The sequence below is a fragment of the Heterodontus francisci genome, chromosome 32 (genome assembly GCF_036365525.1).
Source record: "Heterodontus francisci isolate sHetFra1 chromosome 32, sHetFra1.hap1, whole genome shotgun sequence".
Classification (NCBI taxonomy): domain Eukaryota; kingdom Metazoa; phylum Chordata; class Chondrichthyes; order Heterodontiformes; family Heterodontidae; genus Heterodontus; species Heterodontus francisci.
In genome coordinates this window covers 11,266,428-11,283,530 of record NC_090402.1, presented here as the reverse complement: position 1 = coordinate 11,283,530, position 17,103 = coordinate 11,266,428, and the positions used below count along the sequence as shown (strand labels likewise).

At 44.1% G+C, this 17,103-nt stretch overlaps 1 protein-coding gene across 1 annotated transcript in view; it reads right to left on the bottom strand.

Annotated features, from left to right (window-relative positions):
• Positions 1-17,103, bottom strand: part of LOC137347458 (uncharacterized) — a 30,905-nt gene that overhangs the window by 5,004 nt on the left and 8,798 nt on the right. Inside the window, exons 2-5 of the mRNA XM_068011902.1 lie at positions 16,628-16,751; positions 14,245-14,367; positions 11,133-12,005; positions 2,840-3,301 (exon numbers count right to left, since the gene is read on the bottom strand). Coding sequence (XP_067868003.1) covers positions 2,840-3,301; positions 11,133-12,005; positions 14,245-14,367; positions 16,628-16,751 — 1,582 coding nt within the window. The remainder of the gene's footprint in view (positions 1-2,839; positions 3,302-11,132; positions 12,006-14,244; positions 14,368-16,627; positions 16,752-17,103) is intronic.

Sequence of the window (17,103 nt, the reverse complement as noted above, 5' to 3'; positions counted from 1 at the left end):
TGGTCAGTTTGAGCTAAGCTAGTCCCACACCCATAACATTGGCAAGAAAATGAACCAAGTCATTGATTAGTAACCCACAAGTACTAGGATACCCTGTAGAGGCAGGACAAGAGGCGTTTTTCCCACTCAAATCAGGATGTCCCAGGCAATCGTAGACATTTGAGGTTGAGGTTATGATATTGGAGGGGGGGGGGGGGGGGGTGGGGGGGAGTACAGCAACTGAGTTACATTAGCCCAGGAAGGTCCCAGATTTGATCTATAATCTGCAAAGACTTGGCTAATCTCAGATAAGAAAAGGAAAGGTCTGATTCAGAGCTCCAGTATTTCTGCTGGTAAGTGTGTGCACAGGGATGTTGGATGTGAATAGGATGACCCACTGGGCTCAGATGTGGTGCCTCCTACATCAAATTACCCACCACCGCTCACCATCTACAGTCACATGAAGAATGACCACTTGGGCCAAGCTCTGGAGTATAACGCGGTACCTTGAGCATTACTCAAATCCAGAAACACAAATTTAATGCATTATTATCCTTCAGTCTATTAAGATTGGTGCCTCAATCCAGTTACATAGTTCCATTAATCTGATGTAAACCCACTCAATTTCACTGGAGGCTTAATGAAATGCAATATAATTGAACCTCTTAAAACATATAACTTTGTGTTCAATAGAATAACCTCTATTGAGTTTCTGTTCGTTTGTTTCCAGAAACAATTAGTGTATAAAGCTCCACAAGTATAATTTATTGAACTTCTGAGTTCATTATTCATGCACAATCTACCTTGCTGCTAACCTTGCTCTCATTCTCTGCCCCCCAACGCGCTCCCCCCCCCCCAACTCCATTTTCTGTCTCTATGACAGTGTCTCTATCAAGTTCCCATTCAGCCCATTACGGTTTTTAAGAAGCTCCTCATCAGGTGGGGGTCTAGAATTATAGTTGTTGGATGGCTCTCCAGTGTTTATGATAACACTCTATATTCTCCACCTATGCAGTACATGTTTATTGTTTCTGCAAGGCCTATGTTGATCACACCAGCAGGAATGGTACTTTGATGCTCTTTCCCCCATTCCTCTTATCTAGCAGACCTGGACTCAAGATATTTTCTTGACTAAATTATTTTACTTGATGCCTGCATTTACTCTAACAAATCTATTATCCTGTAATGGATTTATTTCACTTCGGTCACATGTATTTACATTTTGATTGTTGCGTTTGAAGCTCTTTTCACTAACATTCCCTAATGCGTATGAATAGTTTGCAACTTGTGACACTGGTTCATCAGTACCTTCTACATCTGGCAGCTGGGTATCTCCATTTCCATTGGATAAAATTGAACTTTGCAGTTCCCATCCCATAGAAATTGCTGCTACATTTGAGTATCTGTGGATTGCTGTTCCATGAGTTCCTAGTTTGGATCCAATGGGATTAATTGGATCCCACAATACTCTTCCGTTCATTTCACCAGTACAGTCTCCCACAGCCGATTAAGCTTTCATTTAATCCAGTCACTTTTACAGGGTTGCATGGTAACTGATGCTCAGCTTCCTCCACCATCTCATTCCGCTCTTTGTAGAATACTTTGGCTTCACTTCTCCCCAGGTTCTCAGTCTTGGTGTCTCGTGAATCCAAAGTCCTGATTTTCTCCAGGTTCTTGGTTTTGAATTCCCACGGGGAGCTTACAGCCTCCCCGTAGAGAACGGAGAGATTATTCGTACTGGATGAGTCTCTGTCTTCAGTTTGAGGAACATGAACTTCACCGGAATCATTTCTCAGAGGCTGATTGGTGTTGGTTGAAACACTAAGCAAGTTTCCTGCTGGATTATTGCCATCTGTCAGCAGCCTCTCAGGAAAGTTAACCTTATTGCCGAGATATTGGCTTTCCTCCTGACTGCACAAATGGTGCTGTGACATATATAGATTAGTCAAACAATTCTTACTTCGGGCTATTTGTTCAATTTCACAGTGCTTCAGTGTCACTAAAAAGAAAAAGATGATTCCTTTAAATACTGAACAGTTCAGTTTTCAAAATCAACATAATATTTTGTAGAATCTCGCATCTACAAAACAATTTTAATTTCCTAAAGAAAACAAATAAAAATGGAAGAGGGATTGTTTTAAATTTTGTATTAAATACCTGAAAGATTGTTTTACTCTGTATCAAAATTGCAACTATAGTCTTCAAAGAAATATTACAATGTGATATTATTACAAACCTTATGTTTCCAGTAGAAGCTTTTATATATTTAATAGAATATTTATATAGTAACTCACTATTCAGGACATCCAAAAGTACTTTACAACCAATAGATTACTTTTGAAATGCAATCAATATCATTATGCATACAAACACACCAGCCAATCCGCACACAGCAAAGTCCCACAAGTTGAACGACCAGTTCTTAAAGGAGGCAAGAAGGGTTTGGAGAGGGAATTTCAGAGCTTAGGGTCTAAACAGCTGAAGAAACAGTACAAGGGAAATAGATACCGACTTGAATGGCCACCTTTTCCATCTGGGTCACAAGTTTTAGGTTTTTAGAATTTGAGTAAACAGTGGGAAATGTTTTTTTAAAAAGTAGACATCAGGATAGTGTGGAGTGCTGGCATAGGGTGCAACCTCCACATACCACTGTTACTCAGCACATCATTGTAGGGAGCTGTTGAGGGGAGATCAAAAGCACAATGCAAACCCCACTGTAAGGCATGGGAAAAAGAAGGGACAGTGCCTCTGGAGTGCCTCCATTGGCCAGTCCAAGAAGTTCTGACTCACCTGCAGCAGATGGATCACCTCAAGAGACCAGAAGGGAAAATGCAAGCTAACACACCTCAGTATTGATTACCTATTTCAGCATTTTCCCAGCTTCCTGCCTTTCCACATTCCATGGTCATGCTGGTTACGCTGTCAACTCCTTTATTCTGTAGATGTGGAACATCGGTGGCATGAAGGGAATTGGGCGCCACCTTACAAGGTCGCATTGCCTCAGTCTTCTTAACAGCATTTTCCCCACTCTCTCTTTTCCTGTTTTTCCATGATTCTGTGGAAACCTTTAAATGTTGCTTCCTTTGCTCTTCATGGTTATCCTTAATGTTCTGTAGCCCATCAACAATCAGATGTGAAGCAGTCACAGAGACAGCCTCCAATTTGCTGGCACGTAATTCCACAAATGGTTCACTCTGTCTCTTTGTTCCTTCTCTCCTCTTTGTCTCATTGCTGTGTACTGCATGGATCCTCAGGATTCCCTCTCTCCAATATTTCCTACAACAGATGATCAGACAGATAGCTCCTGCCAGTAAAAATCCCACTGGAAAGGAAAGATTATGAAATCCAAGATTAGTTTGCAACACAAAAAAATCTCTCAGCTTCAAACCGAACTCTACAAGCATTTTATCACTCAAACAGGGTGTCCAAACTGTAGCCCATAAGACTCCTGATTCAGGTAGATCCAGTTTGTTCTCAGATTTCATATTTGTCCTGTTTGAATTCTGTGTGCTTTGAGGCTTAGAAAGGACTGTTGTTGAATCAGTGTTCAAACATGGTCAAAGAACCCAGCATGATTTGCCTTAGCATTTTAGCCGGAGAGTGAATGCGGAGGAAAGGGGAAATTGAATTTTGTCTCTGTGTGAATAAACAGAGTCTGGAAACTCAGACAGAATTATAAACACCTAGGGCAAGAGATCGTCCATAGCTGGAAATGGACTCCGACAGTACTTTCCAAACCTGCAATCTCTAACACCTAGAAGGACAAAGGCAGCAGATGCATGGGAACACCACTTGCAAGATCCACTGAAAGGCACACACTATCCTGACTTGGAAATATATGGCCATTCCTTCACTGTCGCTGGGTCAAAAAAATCTGGAACTCCCTCCCCAACAGCACTGTGGGTGTGACTAGACATGGACTGCAGTGGTTCTAGAAGGCAGCTCACCACCACCTTCTCAAAGGCAATCAGGATGCTCGCATCACATGAACAAATAAAAAAAAACTAGCTGCAAAGACACCACATGCCACAATATAAGATAAAGATTGGCCTACCCATTACAATACAATAAACAAAGCTTGTAGGACAGACATGAAGGATTAGAATGTGGGGTAAACACCTCAAGAATGGTATCAGCAAACATGCTGCTACAAATATTGTTATGTGTAGGTATAGCTCAAGGTAGCCAAATAGTATAAGAATGGAATCCATTAACTCCAATAGTTGGATCACTCTCTTGGACAGTCAAAAGTCATTTTGCCCTAACTGTGACCCACAATAGATAAGTCTATTTGGCTTGAAGGGGTCTTTGTGGAAGAAGGCACTGAATACTGCAAAAGCTATGGGCCCTGACGACAGTCTGGCGATAGTACTGAAGACTTGTACTCCAGAACTGGCTGCACCCCGAGCTAAGCTGTTCCTTTCTTTTTCTTTCTTTCTTTTTGGGCCTCCTTATCTCGAGAGACAATGGATACGCGCCTGGAGGTGGTCAGTGGTTTGTGAAGCAGCGCCTGGAGTGGCTATAAAGGCCAATTCTGGAGTGACAGGCTCTTCCACAGGTGCTGCAGAGAAATTTGTTTGTTGGGGCTGTTGCACAGTTGGCTCTCCCCTTGCGCCTCTGTCTTTTTTCCTGCCAACTACTAAGTCTCTTCGACTCGCCACAATTTAGCCCTGTCTTTATGGCTGCCCGCCAGCTCTGGCGAATGCTGGCAACTGACTCCCACGACTTGTGATCAATGTCACACGATTTCATGTCGCGTTTGCAGACGTCTTTATAACGGAGACATGGACGGCCGGTGGGTCTGATACCAGTGGCGAGCTCGCTGTACAATGTGTCTTTGGGGATCCTGCCATCTTCCATGCGGCTCACATGGCCAAGCCATCTCAAGCGCCGCTGACTCAGTAGTGTGTATAAGCTGGGGATGTTGGCCGCTTCAAGGACTTCTGTGTTGGAGATATAGTCCTGCCACCTGATGCCAAGTATTCTCCGAAGGCAGCGAAGATGGAATGAATTGAGACGTCGCTCTTGGCTGGCATACGTTGTCCAGGCCTCGCTGCCGTAGAGCAAGGTACTGAGGACACAGGCCTGATACACTCGGACTTTTGTGTTCCGTGTCAGTGCGCCATTTTCCCACACTCTCTTGGCCAGTCTGAACATAGCAGTGGAAGCCTTACCCATGCGCTTGTTGATTTCTGCATCTAGAGACAGGTTACTGGTGATAGTTGAGCCTAGGTAGGTGAACTCTTGAACCACTTCCAGAGCGTGGTCGCCAATATTGATGGATGGAGCATTTCTGACATCCTGCCCCATGATGTTCGTTTTCTTGAGGCTGATGGTTAGGCCAAATTCATTGCAGGCAGACGCAAACCTGTCGATGAGACTCTGCAGGCATTCTTCAGTGTGAGATGTTAAAGCAGCATCGTCAGCAAAGAGGAGTTCTCTGATGAGGACTTTCCGTACTTTGGACTTCGCTCTTAGACGGGCAAGGTTGAACAACCTGCCCCCTGATCTTGTGTGGAGGAAAATTCCTTCTTCAGAGGATTTGAACGCATGTGAAAGCAGCAGGGAGAAGAAAATCCCAAAAAGTGTGGGTGCGAGAACACAGCCCTGTTTCACACCACTCAGGATAGGAAAGGGCTCTGATGAGGAGCCACCATGTTGAATTGTGCCTTTCATATTGTCATGGAATGAGGTGATGATACTTAGTAGCTTTGGTGGACATCCGATCTTTTCTAGTAGTCTGAAGAGACCACGTCTGCTGACGAGGTCAAAGGCTTTGGTGAGATCAATGAAAGCAATGTAGAGGGGCATCTGTTGTTCACGGCATTTCTCCTGTATCTGACGAAGGGAGAACAGCATGTCAATAGTCGATCTCTCTGCACGAAAGCCACACTGTGCCTCAGGGTAGACGCGCTCGGCCAGCTTCTGGAGCCTGTTCAGAGCGACTCGAGCAAAGACTTTCCCCACTATGCTGAGCAGGGAGATTCCACGGTAGTTGTTGCAGTCACCGCGGTCACCTTTGTTTTTATAGAGGGTGATGATGTACAGCTGTAACACTGGCATCTACTTCACAATGTGGAAAATTGCCCAGCTATGTCCTGTACACAAAAAGCAGGATAAATTCAACCTGGCCAATTACCACCCTATCAGTCTACTACTGATCTTCAGCAAAGTGATGGAAGGAGCTGTCGACAGTGCTATCAAGTGGCACTCACTCGGGAATGACCTGCTCACTGATGCCCAGTTTGGGTTCCACCAGGGCCACACAGCTCCTGACCCCATTACAACCTTCGTCCAAACATGGACAAAAGAACTGAGGTGAGGCGAGAGTGATTGCCCTTGACATCAAGGCAGCATTTGACCAAGTGTGGCATCAAAGAGCAGCACTGTGGGTGTACCTACCCCACATGGACTGCAGCAGTTCAAGAAGGCAGCTCACAACCACCTTCTCAAGAGCAAATTAGGGATGAGCAATAAATGCTGGCCTAGCCAGCGAGGCCTACGTCCCAAGACAGAATTTTAAAAATTGCATTAATTACTTGCCATTTAATATAATCCTGTAGAACAGTTGTATAAAAGCAATATTATTAAAGTCAATGTATGTTAAAAGACATTGTTTAAAATCACTTGAGGCTGAATCATGCAGACAGACTTGTTGCAGGACTAACAACCCTTTGCTGGGACCATAACCATCGGAAAACATTATCAGCAAAGTAATGAGAATCTGGATGAATCTTTATATATGACCCCTGAGGTTCCATGGTATGTATGCATGTAGTCCATGACGATGAGAGAGACAGAGTGAGTTAGAGGGGGTTGTATATAGACCCCCAAAGTGTAGTGGTGATGTTGGGAATGGCATTAAACAGGAAATTAGAGATGCATGCGATAAAGGAACATCTGTAATTATGGAACATCTGTAATTATGGGTGACCTTAATCTGCATATAGATTGGGCAAATCAAATTAGTCACAATACATGAAGTGTATAAGGAATTCATTGAGTGTATACGGGATGGTTTTCTGGCCCAATACGTTGAGGAACCAACTAGAGAACAGGCCATCCTAGACTGGGTATTGTGTAATGAGAGGGGAATAATTGACAATCTAGTTGTGCAAGACCCCTTGGGGATGAGCAACCATAATATGATAGAATTCTTCATCAAGATGGAGAGTGACGTAGTTGACTCTGAGACTAGGGTCCTGAATCTTAATAAAGGAAACTAAGAAGGTATGAGGCGCGAGTTGGCTATGATGGATTGGGAAACGTTACTTAAAGGGATGACAGTGAATAGGCAATGGCAAACATTCAAAGTGCGCATGAATGAACTGCAACAATTGTTTATTCCTGTCTGGCGCAAAAGTAAAACGGGAAAGGTAGCCAAAACATGGCTTACAGGGAAATTAGAGATAGCATTAGATCCAAGGAAAAGGCATATAAATTCGCCAAAAAAAACAACAGATCTGAGGATTGGGAGCAGTTTAGAATTCAGCAAAGGAGGACCAAGGGATTGATTAAGAAGGGGAAAATAGAGTACGAGAGTAAGCTTGCAGGGAACATAAAAACTGACGATAAAAGTTTCTATTGGTATGTGAAGAGTAAAAGATTGGTGAAGACAAATGGGCGGCGCAGTGGTTAGCACTGCAGCCTCACAGCTCCAGCGACCCGGGTTCAATTCTGGGTACTGCCTGTGTAGAGTTTGCAAGTCCTCCCTGTGTCTGCGTGGGTTTTCGCCGGGTGCTCCGGTTTCCTCCCATCACCAAAAGACTTGCAGGTTGATAGGTAAATTGGCCATTATAAATTGCCCCTAGTATAGGTAGGTGGTAGGGGAATAGAGGGACAGGTGGGGATGTGGTAGGAATATGGGATTAGTATAAATGGGTGGTTGACGCCGGCACAAACTCGGTGGGCCGAAAGGCCTGTTTCAGTGCTATATCTCTAAATAAACAAAAATAAAAAATAAATAGGTCCCTTACAGTCAGAAACAGGGGAATTTATTATGGGGAACAAAGAAATGGCTGACCAACTAAATGCATACTTTGGTTCAGTCATTCACAAAGGAGGACACAGAAATGTTGGGGAACACAGGGTTTAGTGAGAGGCAGGAGCTGAAGGAAATCAGTATTAGTAGAGGAATGGTGTTGGGGAAATTGATGGGATCGAGGCCGATAAATCCCCAGGGTCTGATAATCACCATCCCAGAGTACTTAAGGAAGTGGTTGGAAATAGTGGATGCATTGGTGGTCATCTTCCAAGATTCTATAGACTCTGGAACAGTTCCTACAGATCGGAGGTTAGCTAATGTAACCCCTCTATTTAAAAAGGGAGGTAGAGAGAAAAGATGGAATTATAGACCGGTCAGCCTGACATCGGTAGTTGGGAAAATTCTAGAGTCCATTATCAAAGATTTTATAGCAGAGCACTTAGAGAACAGTGGTAGAATCGGACAGAGTCAGCATGGATTTACAAAAGGGAAATCACGCTCGACAAATCTACTAGAATTCCGAGGATGTAACTAGTAGAGTTGATAAGGGGGAGCCAGTGGATGTGGTTTATTTGGACTTTCAGAAGGCTTTTGACAAAGTCCCACATAAGAGATTAGTGTGTAAAATTAAAGCGCATGGGATTGGGGGTAGTGTATTGCGATGGATAGAAAATTGGTTGGCAGACAGGAAACAAAGAGTAGGCATAAACGGGTCTTTTTCCGAATGGCAGGTAGTGACTAGTGGGGTACCCCAGGGATCAGTGCTAGGACCCCAGCTATTCACAATGTATATTAATGATTTAGATGAGGGAACTAAATGTAATATCTCCAAATTTGCAGACGACACAAAACTGGGTGGGAGGGTGAGTTGTGAGGAGGATGCAGAGAGGCTTCAGGCTGATTTGGACAAGTTGAGTGAGTGGGCAAATGCATGGCAGATGCAGTATAATGTGGACAAATGTGAGGTGATCCACTTTGGTAGCAAAAACAGGAAGGCAGATTATCTGAACGGCTATAAACTGAGAGAGGGGAATATGGTCTTGTACACCAGTCGCTGAAGGCAAGCATGCAGGTGCAACAGGCGGTAAAAAGGGCAAATGGTATGCTGGCCTTTGTAGCGAGAGGATTCGAGTACAGGAGCAGGGATGTCTTGCTGCAATTATACAGGGCCTTGGTGAGGCCACATCTGGAATATTGTGTGCAATTTTGGTCTCCTTATCTGAGGAAGGATGTTCCTGCAATTGAGGGAGCGCAGCGAACGTTTACCAGACTGATTCCTGGGATGGCGGGACTGACGTATGAGGAGAGATTGAGTTCAGAAGAGTGAGTGGGGATCTCATAGAATCCTATAAAATTCTAACAGGACTTGACAGGATAGATGCAGGAAGGATGTTCCCAATGGTGGGAAATCCAGAACCAGGGGTCATTGTCTAAGGATACGGGGTAAACTTTTCAGGACTGAGATGAGGAGCGAGAGCGCGACAGAGAGCGGCGGTGGGGGGGGAGGGAGAGAGAGGCGGCGGTGGGGGGGAGGGGAGGGAGAGAGAGGCGGTGGGGGGGAGGGGAAGGAGAGAGAGGCGGCGGGTGGGGGTGGGGGGGAAGAGGGAGAGATAGAAACAAGGAGAGACAGGAAGAGAACTAGAGATAGATTAAACATAATGAAGAAAGATAGGTAGCAATATAAATAAATACTGTAAATAAATATTATACCAAGAGATACATAGTGTGGATAGACAAAGAGATTGGGTAAAGAGGGCTGATTATATAGGTAGGTTATATCATTTGAACACAAAGAACAAGCACTACTGAGCAGACGGTCCATCCAGCAACCATCCCATTTTATCTTCTACATAGATATGGATCAAAAAAATTCAACCTTATGACCTGACCACAATGTTCAAATTTCTACTCAATAGCTGAATAAAACATTCTTTGAAATCACTTCTCAGGGAACCAGTGCTCAAACTTTTCAATGTGGGTTCTATTTCCAAGCAGCAGCATAATCCAAAAGTGAAACATTTTTAGAAAAGACTCAGAAATGATACAACAGCTTATTCCTACAAGATTTAAAAGTAATTAAAAAAAACTAGGACAATGGAAGAATGGGGAATGAAAGCAAGACGGCAGGAGAAGTGTTTAAAATGTATTTAAAACATTTGTGTTGATATCAGACATCTGAGTAGTTTTGCTACTGTACTATTGGTGCCCATTTGTGTCCCAGTCTGTAAGCAAAATAGGTATTTTCTTTTTAAATAAAACTAGTTGCCGCACTTGACATAAGAAGGTTCATCCTCCCAGCACAGGCACAATGGGCCAAATGGTCTCCTAGTGTGATGTATGATTCTATTATTCTTTGGCCCAGGCTTTGCAGTCAGCAGTGAAGGGACAGCACTCGCCGCTGACCTCAAAGAAAGCAGCACACCAAGAGTTAATGAGCTCTGTGACATTAATTTCTCCGATTACAATGTCAATTTAATTCTGGTGCCACCTGTAGAGGATCTCTGGTGTCTAGGAACAGTGAGGTCAGGCTGAGCAGCCAATCGCATTGACAAATTCTCATAGACAGCAAACCAGGAAGTAAAAAGCACTGATTGACATTCAGCTTTTAATCATTTTCGAGAGCGAAATAAAGATTGGGGCACGCACATGGGATTAAGGTAGAAGCTGAAATATCAAACCTAAAAATGTATGGATTTCATGGATTGGAGGAAATGACTCTCCAGACTTCTAAAATTAGTTTTCCAGAGCCAGAGAGGCTGTTCTGCAGTAATAATGACTGAGCACACCGTTAAAAACTCAATTGTATCTCATTCAACAAGGCTTAACTTTTTGAATGGTTTTTTACAACAAGAATAGCATGCAAGAAGGTGAGTTCATGTCAAATCACTCATTCTGTACTCATTTCATCTGTGAAGAAGCAGGGTATTACTGACAGCAACTTTAGTTGCGCATGTGCAGACACCAGAAGTTGGTGTCAGTTTCACACAGTAATGTCAGTGAATGCCAGCAGTTTCACTGTCATTCCAACCACAAATTCCAGGCCAATATGTGGAAAAAGAAAGTGTAGAGTATCTTTCATCATTCATAATTCGTAACCCACTATTTATGCTGCAAGTTTGCCTCTCGGAACACAAAAAGAAAATATGAACTTTTTTTCATGTATTCTCACCTATAAATCCGTAAACTGCAGCTCGAACACTAAGAGTAGGAATGACTTGCAAGGCTGAAGCTGTCAGGGAGAGAGGTGTTGTTGCAGGGAGCAGAGTTGCGGATGAGCAGTAACTAGAACTGAGATTTAAGACAGGCTTTCCTTTCACATTCTCTGGACTTTGGCAGAACAGGTTTCCTGGATCCTGTATAGCCTCCCTTCGTGATTCCAACAATAACACTAAGTGACAGCTGCACTCCCAAGGGTTGCTCTGCAGGTGTAAATTCTGCACAGACTCAGGGACCTCGGCTAACATCATAAGCTGGTTATCATTCAAAAGCAGTTGGCTCAATCTTTGCAAAGGTCTGAAAGCATCTTTGTTGATGAAAAGGAGCTCATTGTTGGACAAATCCAGCTCGTTGAGGGTGCTCAGTCCATAGAATGTGTCTGTGGATATGTACTGGATAAGATTTGAGGCTGCATTAAGTTGATTCAGCTGGGTCAGTGTCGCAAATATGCGTGGAGGAAGATAGGAAATGTTATTTAATTTAATATTCAATTTATTAAGCGAAGTCAGGTCTGAAAACCATGCGGGCTTCAGCACATTGAGTGAATTTTCGTTCAGCTTTAGTTCGGTCAGATTCTGAAGACCTGCGAATGCTGAGCTTTCAACACGGCAGTTCTCCAGTCTGTTGTTGGAAAGGTCCAGCAGTTGAAGGCTGCTCTCCTCAGTTGTTGACATGGTAAGCGCGTTGCTTAAAAGCGACAATTTGAAATCAGTAATTGACAGGTACCACAGGTTGGAGAAGTTCTGGAATGCTCTGGGTTCGATCATTGTGATTGATCCTCCCTGAAGCAGGATCATTGCTGTAGACTTTGGCAAATCTGTTAAAACTTATACATAGAACAGGATAAATAAATATACAGAATTATAGAATTTACAACATAGAAACAGGGCACTCTGCCAAACTGGTCTATGCTGGTGTTTATGCTCCACACCAGCCTCTGCCCATCCTACTTCAGGTACCAGCATATCCTTCTATTCCTTTGCCCCTCATGCACTTATCTAGCTTCCCCTTAAGTGCATCTATGCTGTTTGCCTTAACCATTCCATATGGTAACGAGACCCACATTCTAATCACTAACTGAGGAAGAGGTTTTTACTGAAGAATTTTTTGGATTTATTCATGAGTATCTTATATTTACAACTTAGTTCTGGACTCCTGCTCTCCATCACCGCCCCCCCCCCCCCCCCAACCACATGAAAACATCCTTTCAACACCTACCCTGTCAAACCCCTTAATAATTTTTATGACCTCTATTAGGTCAGTAATAACAAATTCTACAACACACCATCTGTTTCTGGGCTATAACATTCTTTGATTCTAAATCCATTTCCTTTAGATCTTGCAGCCATTTTAAATGGGTTCCTATAAGTTTCACATCACCTCTGTTTAGTTTAGTTTAGAGATACAGCACTGAAACAGGCCCTTCGGCCCACCGAGTCTGTGCCGACCATCAACCACCCATTTATACTAATCCTACACTAATCCCATATTCCTACCACATCCCCAGCTGTCCCTATATTTCCCTACCACCTACCTATACTAGGGGCAATTTATAATGGCCAATTTACCCATCAACCTGCAAGTCTTTGGCATGTGGGAGGAAACCGGAGCACCCGGAGGAAACCCAGGCAGATACAGGGAGAACTTGCAAACTCCACACAGGCAGTACCCAGAATTGAACCTGGGTCGCTGGAGCTGTGAGGCTGCGGTGCTAACCACTGCGCCGCCCCTGTGTAATGAAGCTGAGCTCTGAGTAACCTTCCCCATGATCTATTAGTATTGGTGCTGACTCTTGCTGTGCTTCCGTTCCACGTGGCCACCTTTCATGTGTTGAACACATCAGAGCTGAGCCCAGACTCATCCTCATCCCACATCTATACATATGCACATCCCTGGATAGTGATCAGGAGCAGAATTCCTGACAGTAATCATTATCTCTTTCCAACCCAGGGGCACTAGCTGTAATGCCTGACTTTCTAACCTGACTTAGATCAGAACTCAGAATGAACCAGAGATTCAACCAGGATGTGGGACAAGGACAGGGCTGGGCTAAGCCCCGATGTGTTCAACAGATGAAAGATGGCCACGTGGGTGAGGTAGCTAGTCTAAAGGACTCAGTACCACATGAGGCAGAGCATTTACCCACTGAGTCATCTGGTGAACTTTAAAAAAAATAGAGCTTTATTCTCTAACAGATCACTAGCGGAAAATAACATGAAGTAAATGATAGTGATTGAGGCTCCAGTGCACAACATGGAATACCATTCAGAAATTAAGAGCAAATAAAAAGCAATGTTAAAAAGTGAGCATGACTCAATGCCTGTCTGATCAAAGCCCCAATGATAACTTTAAAGACTGCAGACAGATTCACAGAGGTTCATAGCAACTGCAATGTAGTGACGGAATGGTTTTCTCCATTAACACAGAGCTTGTTTATACACAGGGTCATAATATAAATTGTCTGCAGCACTACAGAAATGGGAAAGTAGTCGAGCAAAATTGAAAATCCGAGGTGAAGACTCCAGACCCGTACAGCTGGCCACTAGTAGGTCTAAAAAAAGAGTCAGAGACCAGGGAAAGCTTGGTTTAGTGATAAGGTGATGCGAAGTTTGGGGTTTAAACTCCTCAGAGGATGTAAGAAGGGAAAAAGGTATGAGGCTCCATCTTTCTCAAAGACTGAATCATAGTGAGAGATGTGCGATTTGCTCTTAGGGGTTAGTTTGAGAGGCTTTCCGCCTGGGTGGAGCCTCGTCAGCAGCAGGCGTGGATCGAGAAATCAGTGTTATATCCCCATCTCCTCTACTGCACTCACCGTTGTTGATGCTTCACTCAGGAACCGAAGCCCTTACGAAATTACCTTTCACGTCAACCCGGTGTGGACACGGGGAGGAGGAAGAGTGAGTCGGATGGTGTAGTGAGAGCTTAGGACGACCAAGAGAGAAAGTTTAGAGGAAAACGAACTTTGCAGTAGTTTTCCTCTGGTTTGGCAGATGCATAGTCAAGCAACACTGCATTGAAAATGATTAACTTGAGCTGCTTCCATCTCCTGCTGTAATCACACTTACCCTCTTGCAGCAAAGACACAAACTTACAATTGGCCAGATCTCCAGCACAGGTACACTGGCTGGAACAGGACTGTGCAGCAGCAGACAGCAGAGTCACAGTGAGACACATGCAGAAGAATTGATCTGTTGAGAGATGCAGAAGCGTTTAGGAACACTGGATTTTCCAGAAAGTTAAGATGGCGGTCTGCCTCCCAATCGGAGGGCCAGCAGCTTCGGCAGTTCCACCCATAGAGGTGGTCGCTGCTGAGGCTGCAGGACGAAGAAGAGGGCTCCTCCATGCTGAGGCACTTTCAAAGAGAAGGCAAGTTTGTTTAAGTACGGTGCCAGGACCAAGCAGGCAGGCACCGGCAATTGGTGGGGGCTCAACATCCAGCAGTGGCACCGTAGCCACAAGGCCCCTCCATTGAGCAGTCATAAAGGAAGCACCCACCACCCCCTCCTCACCCCCCACACCCCAGGAAGCTGCTCCTGCCTCCCAGCTGGTAAAACCCAGCCCTTGGGACTGGAGGCGGCTATTTAGCCCCTCAAGCTTGTTCTGCCATTTAGTAGCATCAAGGCTGACTTTTATCTTCACCCCATTTGCAAGCCTTGGTTCCATAACCCTTTCGTACCCTTACCTAACAAAATTCTATCAATTTCAGTCTTGAAATGTTCAAATCGACCCCCAGCCTCAACAGCTTTTTGGTGGAAGAGTGTTCCAGATTTCCAATTCACTTTGTGTGAAAAAGTGCTTCCTGATATTGTCCCTGAATGGCCTAGTTCTAATTTTATTATTGTCCCTCCTGATCTGGACTCTCCCACCGGAGGAAGTATTTCAGCTGCATGCTCCCTCTCCATTTCGTACCTCACTCCAATGCTCCCAAGAAAGGAGAGGACTGCACCAATCAGCAGCAATGTTCTCTGTGCAGAGGTGAGGGTGATACATTGGAAAATATGTTTGCTGCAGCCCAGGTCTGTTTGATCCTTCAGGTTAGCTGCTGTCAGTTGGGGACTGTACATTGGTGTCGTGGGAAGGCTAATCTGCTATAATGACCCAGAGGACTATATAGGCGGTAGTAATACTCAGGACAGGACCATACAAATAGAATAGGCTGAAAAGTAGGAGCAAGACTAAAGGCTGTGCACTGGTCCTTCTGGTACGCCTGGTCACTTGTGACCTGTTCACATAAAGAAATGCAGAGTTGCATTTATACATGACCTTTCAAGACCTTTGGCTGTCCCACTTCGCTTGTACAGCTAGTGAAGCACTTTTGAAGTGTCACTGTTGTAGGAGAAGCAGCAGCCAATCTGTGCACAGCAAGCTCCCACGAACAGCAAAGTTATGATAAGCAGATACTCTGTTTGTGATGCTGGTTGAGGGATAAATATTGAACAGGACACCGGGGGTTAACTCCGTGGCTCTTCTTTGAAATAGCGATGTAGGCATTTACGTCCACCTGAGAAGGCAGTCGGGACCTCGAGGTAATGTCTCATCTGAAAGCCAGCACCTCCGACAGTGCAGCAGTCCCTGAGTACTGCACTGGCATGTCAGCCTGGGTTATGTACTCAAGTCTTTGGAGTGGGGGCTTGTGCTCACAACCTTCACACTCAGAGGCGAGAGTGCTACCCGGTGAGGCACGGCCGAAATGGATGTGAAAATGCTTTTTGTTATGGAAACAACCGAGAGACAAGTCTATTAAAGATTGATAAACATAAGGATCAACTGTGGAGAATCGCAGTAGCCTGGATGTGAGGCATGATGATCCTCCAATCGGAATTAAATGTCTTGCTCTGGACAGACACAATGGAAGAAATCATTGTCTCATGTACCACTGGGTACAGGAGATTCTAATTAACTAACTATGCTAGACTAGAAGGCAGTGGGTTTCTCCCCCTCCCCCCCACCCCACAGAGTATGGTCTCAAGCACATCACTTGTGTTTTCATTAATAAATAAATAGTTTAATCAATCTTTATTGAAATATATATGAAAACCTTAGCCAGACTGAAAAACATTATCATAATGGGGTGCCCCAACAGAATGACAACCATTGCCTAAATCTTATAATGTAGCAATTCACCTTTAAGAAATGTTTAAACCTCAGCTGGGACAATGGGAGATATCTGACAATTGGCTCCCACTTATCTTGGAGGTAAGGAGGAAGCAGCTAGGGATGTTAATACTGATAGCTATCAAGTGACTGCTCGTGGAAAATGCTCGTTCCTCAGGCAAAGACGGGGTTAGGTTCAGCTAAATCCCCCATAGTCAGTGAGCCTCACACAAAAAGGGTCCAATTTTGTTCACTGTGACCTCTGGAATCTCTGCACCAGAGGAAACTGGAGGGGGAATTTTAAACAAAAAAAGGTATAAAATATCTAGATGTTAAAAAAAATTGCATACTTACTTTTCATCCTGCTCAGGGTAAACAATTTTACAGAATACAAGCACCTGCAAGACTTTTCCTGAATTTCGATCTTTTTTCTGCCATCTGCTTCTTGTCTTGTTGATTGCAGTTTGATGGCAGATTCCTGGGACATTGAGTAACCAGCAGGGTTTATGCTCACAGAGTCTCTGGTTCGTTGCAGATGTTAATGAGCCATGTTAGAAGAGATAAACATTAACAGGAGGTGACATGTCCCCACAGCACCAAGCAGATGGGCAAGTTGGGAGCTGTATGTAGGTCAAGAAATGTCTCAATATTCTTAACCTTCTTAGTTAATGAATTTATTAACTGTTCAGAATCATGAGGCATCTGTAAGTTGACTCTGGAAACTACTATGTGCAAATGGTTCTCCCATGGCAACATTTCCCATTATTGGGATCTGAAGCACAGCTGTGTTTCTTGGTTGCTATCCTGTACTGTCCCTTTAAGGGGATCAA